The sequence below is a fragment of the Primulina tabacum genome, chromosome 8 (genome assembly GCF_025594145.1).
Source record: "Primulina tabacum isolate GXHZ01 chromosome 8, ASM2559414v2, whole genome shotgun sequence".
NCBI lineage: Eukaryota > Viridiplantae > Streptophyta > Magnoliopsida > Lamiales > Gesneriaceae > Primulina > Primulina tabacum.
In genome coordinates this window covers 8255866-8277707 of record NC_134557.1, presented here as the reverse complement: position 1 = coordinate 8277707, position 21842 = coordinate 8255866, and the positions used below count along the sequence as shown (strand labels likewise).

Sequence of the window (21842 nt, the reverse complement as noted above, 5' to 3'; positions counted from 1 at the left end):
AACGGCTCGGATTTTTTCGAGCCAATTTTTTTTTTTTTTTTACAGGGAGGTGGGCCCGGATCACTCATGTGGAGTGATCCGGGCCGTTCATTGCCCGTGCAGGCACTGCCTGCATGGGTAGGTTGAAACAAACCGTTGGTTAAGTCATGCAAGGAAAGAATTGAAATCCGTATCTGCCATCAGATTGGACATTAAAGCAAAGGCAACTTCTGTGTAGTAATGAGGTAATAAAACTTTTGCTATATTTAGGCTTAGATTCCACTCGCATTTATTGTATGGAGTATAACACCTTGTTCTCAACTACAACTAGTCATAAACCACCGAAATAAATAAAAACCTAGAAATATTTGATCGAAGGATAATCTTCATCAGTTGTAATCTATACAAGGAACCGTTAAACTCGAACACAAAAGGGTGTGCTCAATAATTAAAAAAAAAAAAATTATTGTTTTAGGTCGAGCATATTTGACGTTCACCACCTCGCTTCTTCCACCCTTGGAACCTCTACGTTGAGTACACCATGAACGTCGATCCATGGTACATTCTTCGTGTGAGGATGATGCTTAAACTTCATACATAGCAGCAATTATCATTTGAGTTAAAATTTAAATTTACAAGCACATGATCATTATGGGGTGTAGTCATTTTAAAAAAATAAGTGAGGTCAATAATGATTTTCTTTCAAACTCGTAGCTTAAAAGACCAACCAACCCTAGACAAGTTGCTAGCTACTAAAGAAATCTTGAATTGATGATGGACAGCTTATTTCTTCCTAGTCGATATTGGTTTCTTTTTCAGTACAAATTCACCCTTGGACCGGACATTATGTAATAATATGGAAAGAACATATTTCTTTGCTATAATATTCGTCCATTATCCATAAGACCGGTAGTTAAAAGTGTCCAACTGATCGGTCATTAATAATAGATATAAATAGCGGTGATATGCATGAGAACTCAGTTCAACTAACCTTATCAATGCAATGTTCTTTAAAAAAAATATTTAAATTTCATTTTATCCATAAAATAAGATCTGTATTGTCTTTATAATGTTTATTTATGATTTTACTGGTAATATATAAAAGTTCCACCACCTAATTAATTCAATCTATTAAATTGTGGGTTGAAAAATCTGTCGTTGATTATTCCATATGTTTGTTCATGAGATATTTAAGAATCAAATATAAAAAAACTTCCTACATACCCGCCTCCAAAAAAAAAATCAATAAAAAAATTTAATTATGATAAATATGACTTTGTTAAGGATGAGACTTGGATCTAATTCGACCCCAAAAGCTAGCTCAAGGGGGGATTGTCAAATTCCATATATGTAATTTCAAGAGATTTTGTCCAACCGATGTGAGACAACTAACACGCTCCCTTCGCGCTCAGGAATGAACATCTGGAGCGTGAAGTTTACAAATGACCCAACTATGGACAGAACGGGTTGACCAACTATAAGCAGTCCAACACATAACGGTGGAACCTGGTTTCTGATACCATGTTAAGTTTGAGACTTGATTGTCCAAGTCCATATATGCAACTCTCAGATATTTCATCCAATCGATGTGGTACAACTAGCACTACTTTATAATTAAAAGGCAATGTCAAGATCCAAATGTGATGAAAAAGCCATTTCAAGTTTGAGACTCGGTTGATAGCAACTGCATGCATAATTAAAAGCAATAAATTTTCATCCACTTTGAAATGCAATATTTAATTGCATGGATAAAGCGGGCCAAGTATGATTATGGAATGCATTTTTTTTACAATTATAAAATTTATATTTTTTATATAATATAACTTTATTTTAAAAAAAATAAACTTTGATTGTTGACCGATTGCATTGCCCCTCTTCGGCATTAATCAATTCCCTTAATTCTCTTCCAACGAAATCATTGCCTCTTTCGGACCATATTCCACTAAAGGCAACATCAAGATCCAAATGTGACCATAAAGAAATACATTTATGACACAATATCCAATTTTGTTCTTATGGTTGCATTCAATATTTAAGGCATGAATCCGGTTGTGCCGTGTCCTATCGAACTAAAAAATTTCCGAAATTTATGTGTTATTTATGAACAATGTGTGTATGATACTGAATAAACATTGAGTTGCATATCAAATATTGCAAAATCTCATCATTCTATCAACCACCATCACTGGTCCCTAAAATGCAAGAACAGAAAAACAATTCTTTCTTTTCAAGGCTGTAAAATACACCCAAATGTACAAATATTTTCTGTTTATTTTTTTATGAAAATAAAAGAAGAAAATGACATTGACGTACATTATTTTTCAGGTTCAGATATTCATTTAAATTTGTAGAAAGAATTCTATGAAATCAAATTTAACATATCCACTGGCTAGAAAGCCACATTTTATGCTCTGTATCATGGAAAACAATCACAACCTGTTGAAGATGCTACTACCCTTTTCTTCCTAATTGTCAAAGCTCCTTTTGAAATAGTAAATTTTTTCCAGTTTTTGTAGTAATTTTTTTTTCAAATCATGTAAAATTAAAACATAGTGAATTGATAGTACTCAAAAATACCAGAAACCCATCCCGCAAATTTCTAGTTTGCCTTTAGGTTGGCGCGAATTTGCTGCTGTTCTTCCTGACGACAGAGTAGTTTGGTTCCTCGTTTTTACTACTCCAGCATTGTTGCAGCTGTTCTTTAAGATCCTGAACAAGCTCATTCAGTTTATTAATGCTCTTCTCCTGCATTAGGACAATCCGCACAAGTTGATGAATTCAGGTCGCAAAAAGATGTCAAAGTTATTGTGTATTCAAAGCCAAAAACGAAAACGCTGGGAAGACTTGACGGTAAAGTTCCAATGCAAAGTGATCCGAACAATCAACATATAACCGAACCATCTTAGAAGACAAACAAAGAATCGAAACAAGCAACAAAGATTGCGTGACATCCCTGACGAAATAGTTCACCAAGTTTTTGTTAAGTAATCAAGCCATATTTGAATTCAAACACACCATTTTGGAATTCAACAACATAATTAATACATGTGTTGATTAGTCAAAAATAATGAGGTAAGCCATGAGGTTTTATTTTTTGTTTTTTCCCTAAACTTCACCTATAAATACCCATTCATTCTTCATTTCAAAAACACACAAAAACACAAAATCCTCTCATCTACAATCATAAGTGTAGAAGTGAGATAAATGATTTAGTGTGAGATTTCTTAAGGAGTTTTTATCCTTGGAAGCAATAGGATTAGTGGAGAGAAAGTGAGTGTTAAAATCAGAGTGTTCTGAGTGAAATACTTTGTATTCTCAATTCTCTTGTCTTCTTTGTTATTAATAAAGAAGTGATCTCCTTGAGAGGTTTAAAGTGGACGTAGCCCAATCTTGGGGTGAACCACTATAAATATTGGTGTCCATCTTATTCAATTGTTGATATCACTTATGATGTTCCGCTGCGATGTTACCTCGTTTATTTCCCTGATATCCCAACAACTGGTATCAGAGCTAGATTCTCAAATACTATAGGAAGTCCTCGTATGCTCTGTGGTTGCAGCTTAGTCTGAACTTCCGCATCAGAAAAGGCTTTCTAGACAGTATTAGGGAAGTGGTTCTTTTGTGTTCAGGCTTTGACGATTATTCGTTGGTAGCATTCACAAAAGACGGAGGTACGCACAAGCAAGATGATTAGCCTTAATGGCTCTAATTATCAACTTTGGAAAAGTAAGATGAAAGCTCTTCTATTCGTCACCAAGATGCACCTACCGGTGTTCAGCAAGTCTAAACCAGATGATAAATCAGATGCTGAATGGAACTTCGAGCACGAGCAAGTCTGCGGGTACATCCGACAATTTGTCGATGACAACGTCTATAATCACATCTCTAACGAGACACATGCTCGTACGCTTCGGACAAAGTTGGAGACACTATATGCCTCCAAAAGTGGCAACAACAAATTGTTCTATTTGAACAAGCTTGTCCAGGTTCGATACAAAGAAGGAACTCTGGTCGCAAATCATCTGAACGAGATTCAAGGATTCGTGGAGCAGTTATCAAGTATGAGCATAAAACTTGATGACGAGGTGATAGCTCTGATTGTGCTAGCTTCATTGCCAGAGTCTTGGGAGACTCTGAAGGTATCACTCACGAACACAGCACCGGGAGGAGCCGTGAGTATGGACTTCATCAAGAGTGGCATATTGAATGAAGAGATGAGGCGGAGATCTCAAGGATCCTCTACCTCACAGTCAGATGTTTTGGCTGCTGAGTCAAGGGGGAGAAGCAAGATCAAGAAAAACACAAATCAGAAGCCAAGAAGAAGCAAGTCCTCAGGGAGATATGCCAACATCAAATGTTATCGCTGTGGAGAAAACGTACATATTAAAAAATATTGTCGGCAACCGAAAAACAAACATGAAACCGACGATGAGCAAACAAACGCCATTGATGAATTCAATGTTGTTCACGAGCTAGAGCAGGAGTCCGTAAATTTGGCAACTCAAGTAACTAGTTGGGTGATCGATAGTGGAGCAACAGTCCACGTCACATCTCGAAAAGAATGCTTTACATCCTACACACAAGGGGACTTTGGTGTGATGAGAATGGGGAATGACGACTTATCCAGAGTCGTGGGAAAAGGAGATGTGAGCTTGACTACCGTGGATGGCTCTACACTGATCCTGAAAGACGTCAGGCATGTGCCAGATATGCGCCTGAGTCTGATATCAGTCGAAAGACTCGATGAAGAAGGTTTCTGTACAACCTTCCGAAATGGGGTATGTAAGATTTCAAGAGGATCACTTGTGGTGGCAAAAAGATTAAAGATGTCAAAGCTATATGTAGTTCAGGAAAATCATTCTGAAGGAGTGAACTACGCAGGGGAAGAAAACTCAACAGAGTTGTGGCACCGACGTCTTGGTCACATAAGTGAAAAGAATCTTACACGCCTTGTGAGCAAGCAAGTTCTGCCCGGTATAAAGCAGGTTCATATGAAACAATGCACAAACTGCTTAGCCGGAAAGCAAAACAGGATATCATTCAAAAGTTCACCTCCTAGCAGAGCCGATAAAATACTAGATCTGGTGCACTCAGATCTATGTGGTCCGATGCCATTATCACTCGGAGGAGCGAGGTACTGGGTAACTTTTATCGATGATCATTCTCGGAAAATTTGGGTGTGGACACTCAAAACCAAGGACCAAGTTGCGGAAACATTCAACAATTTTCTAAACTTGGTTGAACGACAAACATCCATTAAACTCAAATGTATTCGAACGGATAATGGAGGAGAATACATTGGAACCTTTGATGAGATATGCAAAAGGAACGAAATCAGACATCAAACAACACCACCAAAGACACCACAACTCAACGGATTAGCTGAGAGGATGAATAGAACTTTGGCAGAAAGAGTCAGAAGCATGCTCTCACATGCAAAGCTGACTAAGGAATTTTGGGGTGAGGTCGTGGTTGCTGCTGCATATATATTGAATCGCTCACCTTGTGTTCCTCTCAATTATGATGTCCCGGAGCAGGTGTGGCAAGGCAAAGAAGTTTCCTATAATCATTTGCGGGTATTTGGCTGTGTTGCTTATGTTCATATACCAAAGGATGAAAGACAGAAGTTGGATGTCAAAACAAGAAAGTGCATATTTATAGGCTATGGCGAGGATCAACTTGGTTACAAGTTTTATAATACAGATCTCAAAAAGCCTATAAGAAGTCGTGATGCCATATTTCAGGAGAATGAATTCTTGGAGACTGCGGAAAAGGAGAATTCTGGATCTGAACAAGATCTGGAATGGTGGCCTTCAACGGTAAATCCACAACCGGTTGAAGATGAAGAATTGCAGAATGATCATGAGGATGATGATGAGATCCGTGTTCACAGTGAACCACCAGCAGAAAGTTCTCGTGGTACAATGACCACACGTTCTGGAAGAGAAGTGCGACCCTCAACCAGATATTCCTCAAATGAATATATCCTGCTAACTGACGGGGGAGAACCAGAGAGCTTCGAGGAAGCTATTACCAGTGAACACAAAGATAAGTGGATGGAGGCTATGCAAGAAGAAATGCAATCATTGCATGATAATGAGACATTTGAGCTGGTGAAATTGCCGAAAGGCAAGAAAGGTTTGAAGCATAACCGGGTGTTCAGATTGAAGCACGAAGAACACAGTAGTCAACCAAGATTCAAAGCTAGGATTGTCGTCAAAGGTTTCGGACAGAAACACGGGGTCGACTTTGACGAAATATTTTCACCTGTGGTGAAGATGACATCCATCCGGATTGTGCTAGGGTTAGCAGCTGAGCTTGATCTGGAGGTGGAACAAATGGATGTCAAGACCGCATTCCTTCATGGGGATTTGGAGGAAGAAATCTACATGGAGCAACCAGAGGGGTTTGAAGAGAAGGGGAAAGTGGACCTCATGTGCAGATTAAAGAAGAGTTTGTACGGTCTCAAGCAAGCACCAAGACAGTGGTACAAGAAGTTTGAATCGGTGATAACTCAACAGGGATTCAAGAAAACCACTGCAGACCATTGTGTGTTTGTCAAAGATACCTCTGTTGATGATTTGATGGTGCTTCTACTCTATGTAGATGATATGTTGATTGTTGGCAAAGATGTTTCTGAAATCAAAGGCCTAAAGAAGCAACTAAGCAAGACTTTTTCTATGAAAGACTTGGGGCCAGCAAAAAGAATTATTGGCATGGAAATCCATCGAGACAGGTATGCCAAGAAGACCTGGTTGTCGCAGGAGAAGTATATTGAGAAGGTACTTCAGAGGTTCAACATGGACCAGGCCAAAGCGGTTGGATGTCCTCTTGCCAACCACTTCAAGTTGCACTCAAAGCAGAGTCCTATTACAGAGGATGAGGAAGAAGAAATGAAAAGTGTTCCATATGCTTCAGCTGTTGGAAGTCTGATGTATGCCATGGTATGTACTCGGCCGGATTTAGCTCATTCAGTAGGTGTAGTGAGTAGATTCCTTTCAAAACCGAGAAAGGAACATTGGGCTGCAGTAAATGGATATTCAGATATCTACGTGGGACCTCTAAATATAGATTGAGTTTTGGAGGATCCAGACTTGAGCTTGTAGGCTACACAGATGCAGATATGGCAGGAGATGTTGACTCCCGAAAATCCACATCAGGATACCTGATTACATTTGCAGGGGGAGCTGTATCATGGCAGTCAAAGTTGCAAAAGTGTGTAGCATTATCAACCACTGAAGCAGAGTTCATTGCAGCAACTGAGGCATGCAAGGAAATGTTATGGATGAAAGGGTTTTTGGAGGAATTAAGTTTTGTGCAAGATCAATACAAGTTTTTCTGTGACAGTCAGAGTGCAATTCATCTTGGAAAGAATCCTTCAATGCATTCAAGATCAAAGCATATTGATGTTCGTTATCATTGGATACGAGATGTATTGGAGAAGAAGTTGTTGAAGCTTGAGAAGATTCACACGGATGAAAATGGATCTGATATGATGACCAAGACGTTGCCGAGATGGAAGTTGGAATACTGTAAAGCTGTTGCAGGTTTGATCGAATTCACAAAATGGGCTTGAGGGGGAGAATTGTTAAGTAATCAAGCCATATTTGAATTCAAAGCACACCATTTTGGAATTCAACAACATAATTAACACATGTGTTTATTAGTCAAAAATAATGAGGTAAGCCATGAGGTTTTATTTTTTGTTTTTTCCCTAAACTTTACCTATAAATACACATTCATTCTTCATTTCAAAAACACACCAAAACACAAAATCCTCTCATCTACAATCATAAGTGTAGAAGTGAGATAAATGATTTAGTGTGAGATTTCTTAAGGAGTTTTTATCTTTGGAAGCAATAGGATTAGTGAAGAGAAAATGAGTGTTAAAATCAGAGTGTTCTGAGTGAAATACTTTGTATTCTCAATTCTCTTGTCTTCTTTGTTATTAATAAAGAAGAGATCTCCTTGAAAGGTTTAAAGTGGACGTAGCCCAATCTTGGGGTGAACCACTATAAATATTGGTGTCCATCTTATTCAATTGTTGATATCACTTATGGTGTTCCGCTGCGATGTTACCTCGTTTATTTCCCTGATATCCCAACAGTTTTCCCATGGCCTTCAGCACATTATATACTAACTACTAAGAGATCAAGAAGAGGCTACTCTATTACCGAGTCTTCCATATCAGAAATTTGATGCTGCTCCAGGAAGTCCCTCCGACCGACTAATTGTTGCCACCATCTAAATTGTGATGTTACGATCAGTATCAACAGCAATAAGAACAGCAGCATTTTCCTCGACATCGTTCTTATCTTCTACAAAAAAAAAATAATAATATAGCAAGCAAATTAAGTTGGCGCAAAGCATTCAAATTTCAAGTAAAGTTTCCATCAAGCTAATTTCATGGTCTGCCATTTGGAATGCCGATTGACCCATAGTAACATTAAATATACATGTTTCCCCGGCTAAGCAGATTTTAAGAACACAACTACCGTCATTTCTAGCATCATCCATTACCGGGTGCGGACCTAGTGGGAGGCAATGGTCCTGAACAAGATTCTTTCGGTTAAATTTTATTTGTAGTTTTTATTAAAATGTAAGTTTCATCTCCAATATCCATAATCGCCCCGACTGAGATTTCTTGATCCACCTTCTCCACTCTCTCATAACATCAATGCCATTTCCCAAATCTTGACACTCATCACGTACACAAGTAACTCACTATTTCAAAATTGAAAATGAACTCTGCGAACTAACATCCAATCCTGTATTCTTTCCATGTTCAGAAACTATAAACAAGAAAAGGGTTATTTCCACTAAACAGAAAATTTAAGTCAAGATTAGCCAAAACGTATACTTACCTGCAACATACAACCCTTCATTTATTCATTGTCCCCATATTTAGACAGTCGACAGATAGAAGGAATTTTAGAATTACAAAGAAATAAATACAAGAAAGACCTTACAAATCAGAGCTCAAGTTTGATCAACAGAAGCATCCAGTAAACAGGCGGATTCAAGAACTTGAAATCGTTTTTGGGATTGAAATTTTTGTATGATTGATAGCGTTGGTGATCTGAGATAGATTCTGCCACCGTTCTTTTGCAAGTGGAGAAACCAAAAAGAGAGCAAGAACTAGAAGATTCTCTCTGAGTCAGCCAAAAAATTATGGGAAGTACAATTAAAAAGTTGATCAAATTTCCGTTTTTGTGTAGACTGTAAAACCGTTTGTGTAGATTTTTTATACAACCGTTGCCCTTCGGTTACAAGAAAAAGGAGCCAATCCCAACAAAAATGTAGTTAATATATTAATTATTAATCAAGAACAATGAATTTTATCATTTTGTTGTGGGTGAGTTCCGATTTATGATATTATATTTCACTGAATGACTTTCTTGCATTTACACGAATCATCCGTAGTTTTAAGATTAACAACAATTTAGATCGTTATCAAAGATAAAACACAAAATAATCAGCCACACCTAAAAAGCATGATCAGTGCAAGAAATACTAAAAAAGCACTCAATTAGCTATTGAAATTAATAAAATCATCGCTGATTTTAACAACGGTTTAATCAAATTCCATCGTTTTTATAACCGGCGATAAATTTAGCTCAAGTTTTTTTAACCATCACTATTTTTAAGAAAACCTTCACACTTAAATACGCGTTTTTTTTATGTCTAATGACCAACATGATCCATGCAATCTCTCTTTCCAGCCTAGAGTTAACACATCATATAAGCAAGTCGTTTGTAATTGGAAGCGGAATCACGCATCACAACATCGAACGGTTCTTACCTTCTTGCAGAAGTTGAGGCCACTGATGCACTTGGAGAATATCCTTAGCTGAGTATATTGGATGCATTACGCACCCGGTATAGTGCCCTCAAACAAAGGAAGCCACTAGCATTTGTATACGCTTTTGTGAGAATGATGCCACATACTATATGCTATAACCTAATCCTACTGCTTTTGGTATTTCAGAACACTATGTGAGTGATCTTTGCTAATTCAAACAACAGGGTAAAAAAAGTCGTAAACCGCAGTCTGATGTACACAGTTTCATTTCATTATCAACTCCAAAATACATCAGACAAGTACATATAAACTCCACTTTCAGCAGCATGCTCTTATGTCTATACAGCATAATAGATTTGATTATACATACCGGTCAAATTCTTCACAACCCAAAACTAGATTCACCGATCTCAAACTATTTATGGGTAGGATGCTAACCGTACCAGTAGAGAATTATAATTCTTGTTATCTCCACGTGACAGGGAGGTAACGATTCCAGTTGATATATTTCCATTTTCCGAACTTCAAGACATCAACTAGCTTATAAGATTTCCAGGAATCTCCCTTTAAGAAGGTTACCAGTAAGATTAGGATGACCAGAAAGATAATCATGGATGAAACTTTATATTTTGAAATGGCAAAGTGATCAATTGAGTTCTCTGCTGCCTGCTGAGAACCCAAACTTGGGACACTGTCGATGGAAAGATTTCCTTTATCAGCCTTGTGAGTATCATATGGCTCTCTCTGGTAAGTTTTTGGTGTTTGTTTTCCCTGTCTGAGCCGCCAACTCGCATCGCCCTGAAGATTGGTATCCTGATCTGGCTGCTTAGATGCCATATTGGATTCATGTTTGCTAGACACTTGAATATCGTTTAGTGAGGAATAATCTAGTTTAATGATGTCATCTTTCATTATATCGGCATAACAGTCCTCTTCCTCTTCCTCTTCGCAACCCTGTAAACAAACATGTAAACATCGCAATCACATCTACATCTTCTTGTCCAAATGTAAATGAGAGGTGAAATGATATATAGAAACGAATGAATAAGACGCAAACCTGTTTCGGGCTTGACGAGTCAAATTCATTACTGATTTTCTCATCAGATTCATGACCAGTGCCAACCTGTTCCACAGATTTAGAGTTGTAACTGTTACTACACTCCTTAGAACAGCTCTCAGCCACATCGGCTCCTTCGAGGATGTGAGATTGTTCCTTATCAAGCATCGCAATTGTACCATTATTAAGTAATGGCGAATCCCTTTCATTATTAAAATTCCTTCTCGAATTGTCACCCACATGAAATTCACTGTTTTTGCGAAGGCGGCAAACAACCATGTCGTCCTAAAAAACCATTACACAAGGACATTGCAGATTAATGAAAATAAAGAACCAATAATGCATTAAAAAAAGACTGAGATTAAGTGGGGAGAGGGTGAAACTCGGATCTTTCAAATAATTGCTCACAATTTTTTCCAAAATTAGATGTGTTCCAGTCTTTACAGGGTTCGGCAGCAAACTACGCACCTGAGATTTTTCAGCTGTACAATACTCATGCATTATCCACTCTGTTCTCTGCCCTTTTGGTGCCCGGCCCATGTGGAAAACCAGAGTCCTCTTCGTCCCAATCAGATTCGAACCCGATTTTACACCGCGTTCTTTACCTGTGGCCTTCCAGTATCCACTAGCAGTCGCCCTTTTGCTTTGAGATCCGTTTGGATACTTCTTCCCACGAGGAGAGAAAAAGAACCATTCGTTGTCCGATTGAATCACAGATTGAGCTGATTTATTACAGTCAACAACTAATTACTCCAACAAAATGTAAAAGCACAGTTGAAACTCCACAAAAACATAACGCATATCCAGCGTAAATGAGAAAGCAAACCCGGTAAATCCCAAGGCTCGTGTCTGCAAATATCAAGCTCAGGAATGACTTCTATACCATCTTCAAACCCTTGAAGCTTCTTCTTTAGGTAGTACTGTATCAATTCCTCGTCAGACGGCGAAAACCTGAACCCAGGAAACATTGCAGAAGCTTCTGCTATTGAAATTTCCATACTGTTTCTTGATAAAGGTGTATTTTTTGAATTTTCATCGCCCATTTTTTCACCAGTTGAAAGAAAAATATGTGGAAAGCAAACCCTTTTCCTACAAGATTCTGAATGTTTTCCTGGAAGGCTTAGTGATGTGTGAAGAAAAGCACAGAATATCGCATTGAGAAACTCGCAGAAGAAAACATTGTAGGGTTTCGACGTTTCGTTCTTGCTGACAGTGCACGTGTCCTTAATTTTTGAATACTGCTTGTCTCCCATGCAGAAGAAAGGGAGATATGTGGCTAGAATTCCACTTTGGTCCTTTGACAACAGGGATTGACAGTTTAATCCTTTTTCAATTCGAATAAGAAATTGAATCCAATAATATTTTTCTTAAAAGATCAAATTAGATCATATTTTTAAGTTTTATTACGTAATTTTAACTAATTTATTCTAGATATTTTTTATTACTAGAACACGAAATTGTGTAGGCTTAATTAAATATATATATTTTATGATGTTAAGTCAATTTATTTAATAAGGGAGAAGAGATTTGTTTACTTTAATTGGATTTGAGACACTATTTATATTGGCAGGGTCGAAAAAATAGTACATATACATATATTTATAAATCTATACTATCTATACTATATTATTAAGTGTGATGACATGATAATAACTACTTAGAGAGAACACCATCTTTTTCTTCCAATTTTACCCTTATATGATACTAATATTACACTTTTGTTTTTTTTTTCAATTTCAATACACACTTTTTTTTATTTCAACAATTCAAATATCAATTAGTCTCCCCATAATTTGTCAAATTTCACTTTAGTCCATTGATAATGATAAAAAAAGATTATAAACATACGCATAGCGTGTGCAGAGTAACTAGTATAAATTAAACTCGATGCACCTATACTAATTAATTTGGTTGGTCAATGTGATATGAATATAAAATTACATATATAACCTAGGAAGTTACATTTATTTCCGTTGTTGAAAGGAAAAAGATGTCAAAATAAACATTACAATGCATCAACTATCTCATTGAATTCATTATCACCTCCAATTTAAAAATTACAAATTATCTTAGCAACTTCTTACACATCATGTCACGTCTCGAGGCTAGGGTTAGTCGACACGGACATTAGTTCACAATCACACAATTTGTAAACAACAAGCCTCGTGATAATCAAATATCCAAACCAGTATATTTCATAAATCACATTAATATCTTTACAAAACTTGAACGAAATACGGAAGCGTAAAAAAAATGACAAAAACGAAATAACATGATTGGTCTTGTTTGAATCGACATCTTCACCAGCCCCAGAAATATTCTTATTCTTCTTCCTCAATTTGTTCTTTGTTCTTATCTGAGGAGAGGAAGTAAGGGGTGAGTATTTGGAGAAATACTTAGTAAATAGGGGTCGATCAATCATAGTTGATAACAAATTCGTATATCATTTGAAGGCAGATAGCATGTTCGAAATCATATCAATTCAAACAAATGACACTAATAATCATCTTATTTTACATGGCTAACTGATGAGTTACCTAAGTTATATCCTCTAAAAGGAAAAGCCATAGTATCGGTTATTATATCCCACCGCATTATGGTCATATCAAATCAAAGCAAACATCGGTATTTCCTGATAATTTCAAATATGAATCATAACAGTGCCTTCAAAAATATTTTCTTCAAACATGCTTTCAAATATCATTTAACAAATCGAAGGAATAACATATGTCGATTGAATTTCAAAACATACATACTTCTTTTTGTACAAACATGAGCACGCTTATGAAGAACAAGCATGTCATTTTATATATATAGCAAATAGTACTTATGAAATGCAAGTGCACATAAAAATATAGCAAAAACCCACTTATTTGAGAAATTGTTCCGAAAATCTTGAAATGAACAATTTGGAGTTTAACACCAAAAACTAGTCACTTTTAAAAAATATTTGCACCTAATTGAATCGTTGGATCGATATGAAATTTGGATATGTTGTTCCAAACACGTGTAGATGTATTCTGAACGGTGGAGATCGGATTCGGGACGATTGAAACGATGAGCAAAATTTTCTGAATTTGGGTAGTCGAAAATTGACAGCAACTTGGAGTGGTTTGTAGTGTGATTTCTCTAGTATTTGGACACTATTTATAGGATTGGTAAGGCACCCTACTACATACCATGAACTCATGATTTTTCATCCACTAAGCCACTACTCCATGAACTCATGTCCCTTAAGCCACGATCTCATGATTATTCATCCATTACGCCATATTTTATGCCACTAAACCATGTTGATTTTCAAGATCTTCATACACCATATTATTCATATTTATTATTCTTTATATTCTTCAATTTTTTTTAAATTCATTATCACTCTCAAATTTAGCAACTATCAAATCAGCAATTCTCATTTTAATCCAAAGATTATTTTACAAATATCACATAACTTCTCTCTTTGCACCTATATGTAGACCCCTTTCATTGTGAATAGTGAGAGACATCTTAGTTAATGTCTTTTATATTTCCATGTTCAAATGATGATAATTTTTATTACAATATTATTTTTTTGTCACTAAAAACTTACAATCATATTAATTTTATCATTATGAAATCATATCAACTCTGTATTATATTGGTACGACTTTTATGTTGGGTTGTAAATCGAATGGAAGAAACTCAACATAAACATCTAAAAATTGATTAATTGTCTTATAAAATATTTAAAAGATGTGCAAGTTCAGTGTATAAAAATAATTTAGCTGAAGCATTTTATCAAATAGTTTGTATGCAACATTTTGATCTTTTAAAGTATACACAAAATACTTCAAGAATGCATCTCAAAATAGCAGTGATAATTAAATACAATAAAATAAAGCTTCGTGAATTTTTTTTTTATAGATTCTCGTATATTAACAACCCTTACATTCTAACTTTTTGTATAAAACTACTTCGACATATGACTTATCTCAATCGATAATAATAGCACAATCCCAATTGTAGGCCGTAACTTCACACTCAGCTTAATGTTTAGCGTCTCTTATGCCAAGATTACAAATACTATTTTTTATGTTTTTGTGTGAAGATTGTCACTCAACTATTTTTTGAAGCTCAACTCTCATATATATGTATGAGGGGTTTTTTTTAAAAATAATATTAATCTAAAAAGTATGCATTAAAATATAACAAAATAGAGATGTTTATGAAAATATTACAATCCGGAAGAAAGATTTCCGGATTCAATTAATTTTTTAAAAAAAATTAACACGTAGCCACGGATTCTTAGAATCCGTGGCAGTCTGCAGAATCCGTGGCAGACTGCCACGGATTCTAATAATCCGTGGCTACTCTCTTCTTTAAATTGAGTGCACACCTCCGAACTCCTCACATTCATTCAACAATTTCTCTTGGTATTTCTTCTTCTTTCGGTCGTACACTCCTCCTCACTTTATTTATTTCGGTCATTCTCCTCCTCAATTTTTTTTTCTTTCGGTCATACTCCTCTCCTCAGCTAGTTCCCTTATTTTTTTTCTTTCGGTAATCTTCCTCTTCACATTCATTCAGCAAGTTCTAAGAGGTAATGTTATTATTTTTGTTTATTATATTTATTATTGTTAGTTAATTATAGTAGTTTTAAGTAATCACAATAGTTTTATTATTAATTGTCTTATTGGAATTATAATACTATAATTTAGAATTTTTGTGATACCGAGAACTTTATGACCGCATGTTAGTAGTTTAAAATAATAATAATAACTATATTTAATTTCATTACAAAAATTATAAATTATATTATTGGAATTACATGTTATAAATAAGTATTATTCCACGTAGATCATATATAATTAGAGGTAAGATAATTAGATTATGTTATATATTTATACACAAAAATTTAAGCAGAGAAGGGATATATTGCTAAATTTCACAACGTAGAACTTAGAAGCACAATATTTGGGGAAAAAAAGATTGTCAATCTTTCTATTCTAATTATTAGCTAGAAGAAAAAAATCATTGAAAATAAAATTTTGACAACACTTGAATAATACCAATTTAGTACCAATAAATTTTTCGGTAAAATATGTAAATATTGCTATGGTTTTGTCGAGGGAAAAACCTTACTGCTCTGGTATTGTTGTTGGTCAAATTATAGCTTTATTTAACTAAGTTGCAATTTTAGTTTTAAGTAATAACAATAACTATACTTAATTTATTTACAAAAATTATAAATTATAACTATGTATTAATTTTATTATTAGAATTAGTTGTAATATAATTTATATTATTGGAATAATTATAATATTAATGGTATAATAATAATTATTTTAATACTTATATAATGATAATTATAATATAATATTAATACTTATATATTAATTGCCTCACCTAATTTTTTTTACTTATATATTAATTGCATGAAGTAATTTTTTTATTCGAATACTTATTATAATATTAATTGTATAATAATAAGTATACTTAATTTAATTACAATGATTGTATACGTTTTATAACTATTACTAATTTATTTATTATAATAAATAAGTATTACTAATTTATTTATTGTAATTACATGTTATATTTTTTTTAATAATTAAATATTGCTATTGTAAACATTTTATAACAAATAACTATTACTAATAAATAACTATTAACAAATGATTTTTTGTTTGCAAGATGGCTGAAAATACGGATAATGTGTTGTATTTGCGGGGTAGACACATATCAAATAATATCAACGCTGAAAACATGGATGCAATAATTTCGCCACGACGGTCTGACAAATGTCTTTGGAGATTGCTTAATGTTGGGATTCACCTCCGTGTCCGCCTATGTCTTGCACGCATGGGCTTCTATGGTGTCATTCAGTGTGGTCCTATTAAATATTATGATAATCATTTGCTTACAGCCATTGTTGAGAGATGGCGTCGTGAGACACACACATTTCACCTTACCGTGGGCGAGGCAACAATCACTCTGCAGGACGTTGCTCTTATTTGGGGGTTGAATATTGATGGCATTCCCATCACTGGTGTAGATACCGCGTACAACAAACATACCTTACAACAGCGATGCGCTACTTGGTTGGGTTTTACGCCTACATCTTCTCAGATTAAAGGCGCACATCTTTATCTGACCGCTTTGCTAGACCATTGCCTAAATAATATGATTAATGATCAAAGCACTGAAGAGGACGTGGCACAATATTCCCGTTGTGTTGCATTACTGATCATTGGTGGATGTATGTTTCCGGACTCGGAAGGTGCTGCTGTGAAACTTATGTATTTGCAGTTCCTTGAGGAAATAGAATTAGTGAATACGTATAGCTGAGGTTCTGTTGTGTTGGCATATCTTTATAGAGAGTTGTGCGACACATCAATGAAATTAAAGGTCGATTTGTGTGGCCCAGTTCAGATATTGCAGGTATTTGTACACTTCTACGGTCATTATATTTGGTGTACTTATTTTTTCTTATGATTTGACTATTTCTGTTGTATGTTATTGCAGATTTGGATGTGGTCTAGAATTACTCTTCTTTGCGCTGATAGAGCGCAACAGATATCTATTTCAGAAGAGCAGGCTGCGGATGTGCTTCAGGGTCTACCATTCCCACCATACGGCGCACGGTACTAATAAGAAATAATTAACATTTATTATTATTTATTTGTTATTTAGTTTAAATGAAAATATTGTGTACTTTTATAAATTGCAGGTGGAGACGCGGATTCTCTTGGACACACACGGCCCATCATTCGGTCCGTATAATGAGAGATATGCTTGACAGGATGGTAGAAGGGCAGGTAGATATATAAATTAGTTGTTTAGATTTTGAAATTTTTTTACAAACTTCAGTCTGAATTATATATTATCAAATTGCTAATCTTTTTTTCGTTTTATTTGCTTCAGTTTCTATGGACAGTTTATGATATGGAGTCCCCGGAGGTTGGCAGAATTCTTGATGGAAACAGAATTCATCTATGTCGGTCGGCATGCGCATTGATCAATTTTCATATAGTTGAGATGCATAGACCAGAGCGGTGTCTCCGACAGTTTGGAATGCGTCAGGGTATTCCGCCACCTGCTACTAACTTCGACAATTTCCATAAACTGACTCGACAAGGCCGGAACAACTTTGATTGGGCAACATATCACACAGATTTTGTAGAAATGTGGAATAACAGATATAATTTTGTGATTGATGGTGATTATGTCATACCTGGTACACCCGCCATCACAGTGGAATATGTTCGTTGGTATCATCGCATTTCACAGATAGTGCTCTCGCCTCCAGTGGTACCTTCGAACATCATTGGCTACCATCCTATTGATGCAAACTATCGGAAATTTATCGTAAGACATGTTCAACTGGTCTACATATGTACGTAAATATAATTTCTTGTATTAAATTAATGTTACATAACATATGCATCTATGTCACAGACATCGCCCAGCATACACTACTCCGCCAGTGGTTTCAAGCTTTCCATCGAATGCCGCTGGTTGCGACACTCAACCCGGACCGTCATCTTCAAATATGGCATACACTACTCCGCCAGTGTTTTCAAGCTTTCCATCGTATGAAACTGGTTACTACACTCCGTTTGCTGGTAGTTTTACTGAATTTTTACAAAGTGACTTTCGACCGGGTATGAATGATAGTCGCCCTACATTTAACACGTCGCCCGTACCATTTCAACAATATTCTGAGACAGAAGGGTATGACGTTGGTGGGAACATTGCCGATACAAGTACATCTACAGCCCAAACAAGTACGCATGGAGATGCTGAACAAATGTTAGGTCGTGGACGGAGAGTGATTAGAAGACCACGTGTGGCACTGGGGGGCATCGTTACCATCAGCATTAACTATTTATTTAGATATGCAAAATTACTTACGTCGTATTGTTGTATGTTTTTCAATTTTTTTATTTGCATTTGAAGTTGTTGCTGCAACATTTGTATTTCAATAGTGTATACAAATTATTATTGAATTTTTAATAGTGTTAAATGTAGTATTTTTGATTTATTATTCTTGTACTAATAAATTTACGGATAAAATTATTATAATGAAAAAACATAAGTATAATTCCTAAATCAAGTCAAATAAGTCAACAAACTTGATATTAAAACATCTTTATAACAATAAAACACCGAATACTATTTATTTACTACTTCTATTAAAATATAAAATCTGCGTCCCAAACATAAGTATATGGCACCATAACTCGCTCTACTCACATGCACCTACCTGCAATGAACAACAATTATTAATAAATATAAAATTTTAATGCACAATTTTGTAATTACATTAATAACTTCACATGTTATGTATTCAAAATAAGGTACAATACGTTATTGTAGATCTTTTACCTCCCACGTTGTCTCTCCCTCGATGATGGTTGATCCATCTCGTTTCTTATGCGTGTCCTGCGATCTCTACCAGCATGCCTCCTTTGTCGACGAACACTATTGTGTTGTAATTGGAATGTAGGTTCATCCCAATATTGTTCATCATGAATAGGGTAGAATCTTCCATCGTATGTGTTCACGTATTCGCTAAGTGTAAACCATGGTTGTACAAGCTGTGCGGGATTCAAACCAAACCATTTTGCTGCACATATAACATGTGAACAAGGAATTCCAAATATTGTGAATTTACCACATGTGCAATCACGCGTAGAAATGTTGACAGCTTGTACGTGATGTTGCCGACCAGGTCTTCTTCCTGTCGCGACGGATGCTGTTTTATCCCTTTGGTCAAATCTTACAACTCGATGTTCAATTGACTTTTTTGACCACATATCAAATTTAGAGTACGCAAAGTCGGTCCATGGTTGATTTTTTTCCAGCATCTTATCACTTCGCGCACGCCGTTGAATGAAATATTGCACGCATCGCTGTAATGTCAGCTCCACTATTGCCGTTATTGGAAGACGTCGAACCCCTTTCAATACACCATTAATGCACTCAGACATGTTCGTCGTCATTATCCCTCGTCTCCATCCCCCATCATGAGACAATGACCATTTTTCTTTTTGAATGTTTGACAAATAGATGAAAGCTGCTGCATTATTTGTTCTAATTACCTCCATTGTCGCATTAAATTTTGATACTTGGTGTTGTATCCCTGCTTCCCAACATAAGTCTTTCAAGTGAATGTTTTTGAACTTGTTGTTGAAATTAGAGCAAACATGCCTCAAACAAAAATGATGAACACCACGAGGAGGCTTGAAGTCATGGAGATCTTGCACTGCACTTGTTATACCCGCATGTCTATCAGATATAAGGCACACACCATTACACCCTCTGGTAACATGTCGTGCAACATTACTGAGGAACCAATGCCAAGACTCATAATTCTCTTCATCAACAAGCGCAAATGCTAGCGGCAAAACCTGGTTGTTGGCATCCAAAGTTACTGCTATGAGTAGTTTGTGCTTATATTTGGTGTACATATGGGTACCGTCTATGCTGATTATGTTGCGACAATGTCGAAAACCATCTACACATGGTTTGAAGGCCCAAAACACGAAGTTCAAAATTTTATGTGGATGGTCATACGGTCGAAGATGCTTCCATTCTACAATAGTTTCTGGATTGTACTTCGACAAAGCTCCCATATATTTAGGAAGTACAGTTGCAGAGCTTTCCCATGTGCCATAGATTACCTCCACTGCGCGTTTCAAACTCTGCCATGCCTTAGCGTACGATATATCATACCCATATTTTTCTTTAATACTTTCTCGTACATATTTGATCTCATATGCAGGATCACAACGCACAATTCCCAAAAGTGTGATGGCTATCATGTTTACATCAAGGTTGTGGTGATCTATACCGACTTGGGTTGACATGCATGTGTGATCATCACCATATTTTGTGATCATGAAGTAGCCTAAACTTTTTTTGAACGATGCTCGAAGTCCCCACCCACAGTTGCCACCTTCGGACCAGTTCTTGCATTTGACCTTCCAAATTGTCGGAGAACTTTGGACAACGATATATTCACGTCTCAAAACCCGAACAGAAAAATCCTTCACTGAAGCTATTAAATCACCTTTGCTCTTAAAAACCATTTTTACACCGAGCTCTGGCCTTTCAGGATTGTAAAAGTTTGTTCGTGAAGAAGAAGGAATACCAAATGAATCTGGAATTTGTTCGTCGTAGACTTCATTGAAAAATTGGGGAATTTCACGTAAATGTTGCTCTGGTGCAATATGAATGTTCTCTGTCATTGTTGCTCCCGACATTAACACACCCGCCGATGTCCCTTCATTTGCATTCTCAAACTGTTGATCATCTTCTTCGTCACTTGATGTAGCATAAAAATCATCATCGCTATTAATAACATGATGCGAACTGTCCCCAAATAAATCATCTTGCTCATCCATGTGTTCTGTAATCAGGGTGGGAATATTTGCAGCCTCAACAGAATTATCAAATTCTCTGACATTTGTGGTATTTTCTTCAGGAGCCCATGAATTTAAATCCAATTGGCATGTTCTACTAGAACCCCATGCAACATCAACTCCTGATGGAACCGTGATATGATGATCCCAACCCCCTGAGGTAAAATCCAATTCTCGTGTTCTATTCATCCTCCATGCATAGTCTTCTTCAGTGTGAGTCGTGATATGGTGATCCCAATGACCAGTGTCGATCCCAGAGTAGGTCTGAGCTGACTGTTCATCGACGTGATGCATAGAAGGTCCCGCTTCATTCAAACCTACTGTTCCCAAACCTTGCGTTATTACTGGCATGAATGCATCAAAATCGTAATCACTTACATTCTGTAACACTGGCGATGAATCAACATATAAGTACATGCAATCCAGTGTCGGCAACTCAAACATAAATTGTAGACTATCATCATCTGTGATATAGACATGCTCTTCAATGTAACGAGACAACGAGCTATAACAATATTTCGTTGACAATTTGATGCAGCATTTTGATGGGTCGATCTCCAGCTTCCGATGCACATAACTCACCAATTGAGAAAATGTAGTA

General features: G+C 36.1%; 3 protein-coding genes across 4 annotated transcripts; 1 reads left to right on the top strand and 2 right to left on the bottom strand.

The window, feature by feature from the left end:
• Positions 1 to 10026: 10026 nt before the first annotated feature.
• LOC142554502 (NAC domain-containing protein 89-like) lies at positions 10027 to 12073 on the bottom strand. 2 transcript variants are annotated; one of them, XM_075665171.1, is made up of 4 exons: positions 11665 to 12073; positions 11307 to 11560; positions 10833 to 11123; positions 10027 to 10723 (listed from the first exon to the last, which is right to left on the bottom strand). In XM_075665171.1, exons 1-4 carry the CDS (start codon positions 11879 to 11881, stop codon positions 10247 to 10249), a joined length of 1239 nt encoding a protein of 412 aa, XP_075521286.1. In that variant the 5' UTR covers positions 11882 to 12073; the 3' UTR covers positions 10027 to 10246. The 2 variants fall into 2 exon arrangements, with proteins under 2 accessions (XP_075521286.1, XP_075521285.1); XM_075665170.1 differs by having other exon boundaries at positions 10027 to 10735; positions 10839 to 11123.
• Positions 12074 to 16494: 4421 nt separating this feature from the next.
• Positions 16495 to 18802, top strand: LOC142554537 (serine/threonine-protein phosphatase 7 long form homolog). The gene is made up of 6 exons (XM_075665202.1): positions 16495 to 17255; positions 17340 to 17458; positions 17545 to 17632; positions 17739 to 18214; positions 18273 to 18661; positions 18774 to 18802. Exons 1-6 carry the CDS (start codon positions 17211 to 17213, stop codon positions 18800 to 18802), a joined length of 1146 nt encoding a protein of 381 aa, XP_075521317.1. The 5' UTR covers positions 16495 to 17210.
• Positions 18803 to 19198: 396 nt separating this feature from the next.
• Positions 19199 to 21223, bottom strand: LOC142554536 (uncharacterized). Its single transcript, XM_075665201.1, has one exon. It carries the CDS (start codon positions 21221 to 21223, stop codon positions 19199 to 19201), a length of 2025 nt encoding a protein of 674 aa, XP_075521316.1.
• Positions 21224 to 21842: the final 619 nt, after the last annotated feature.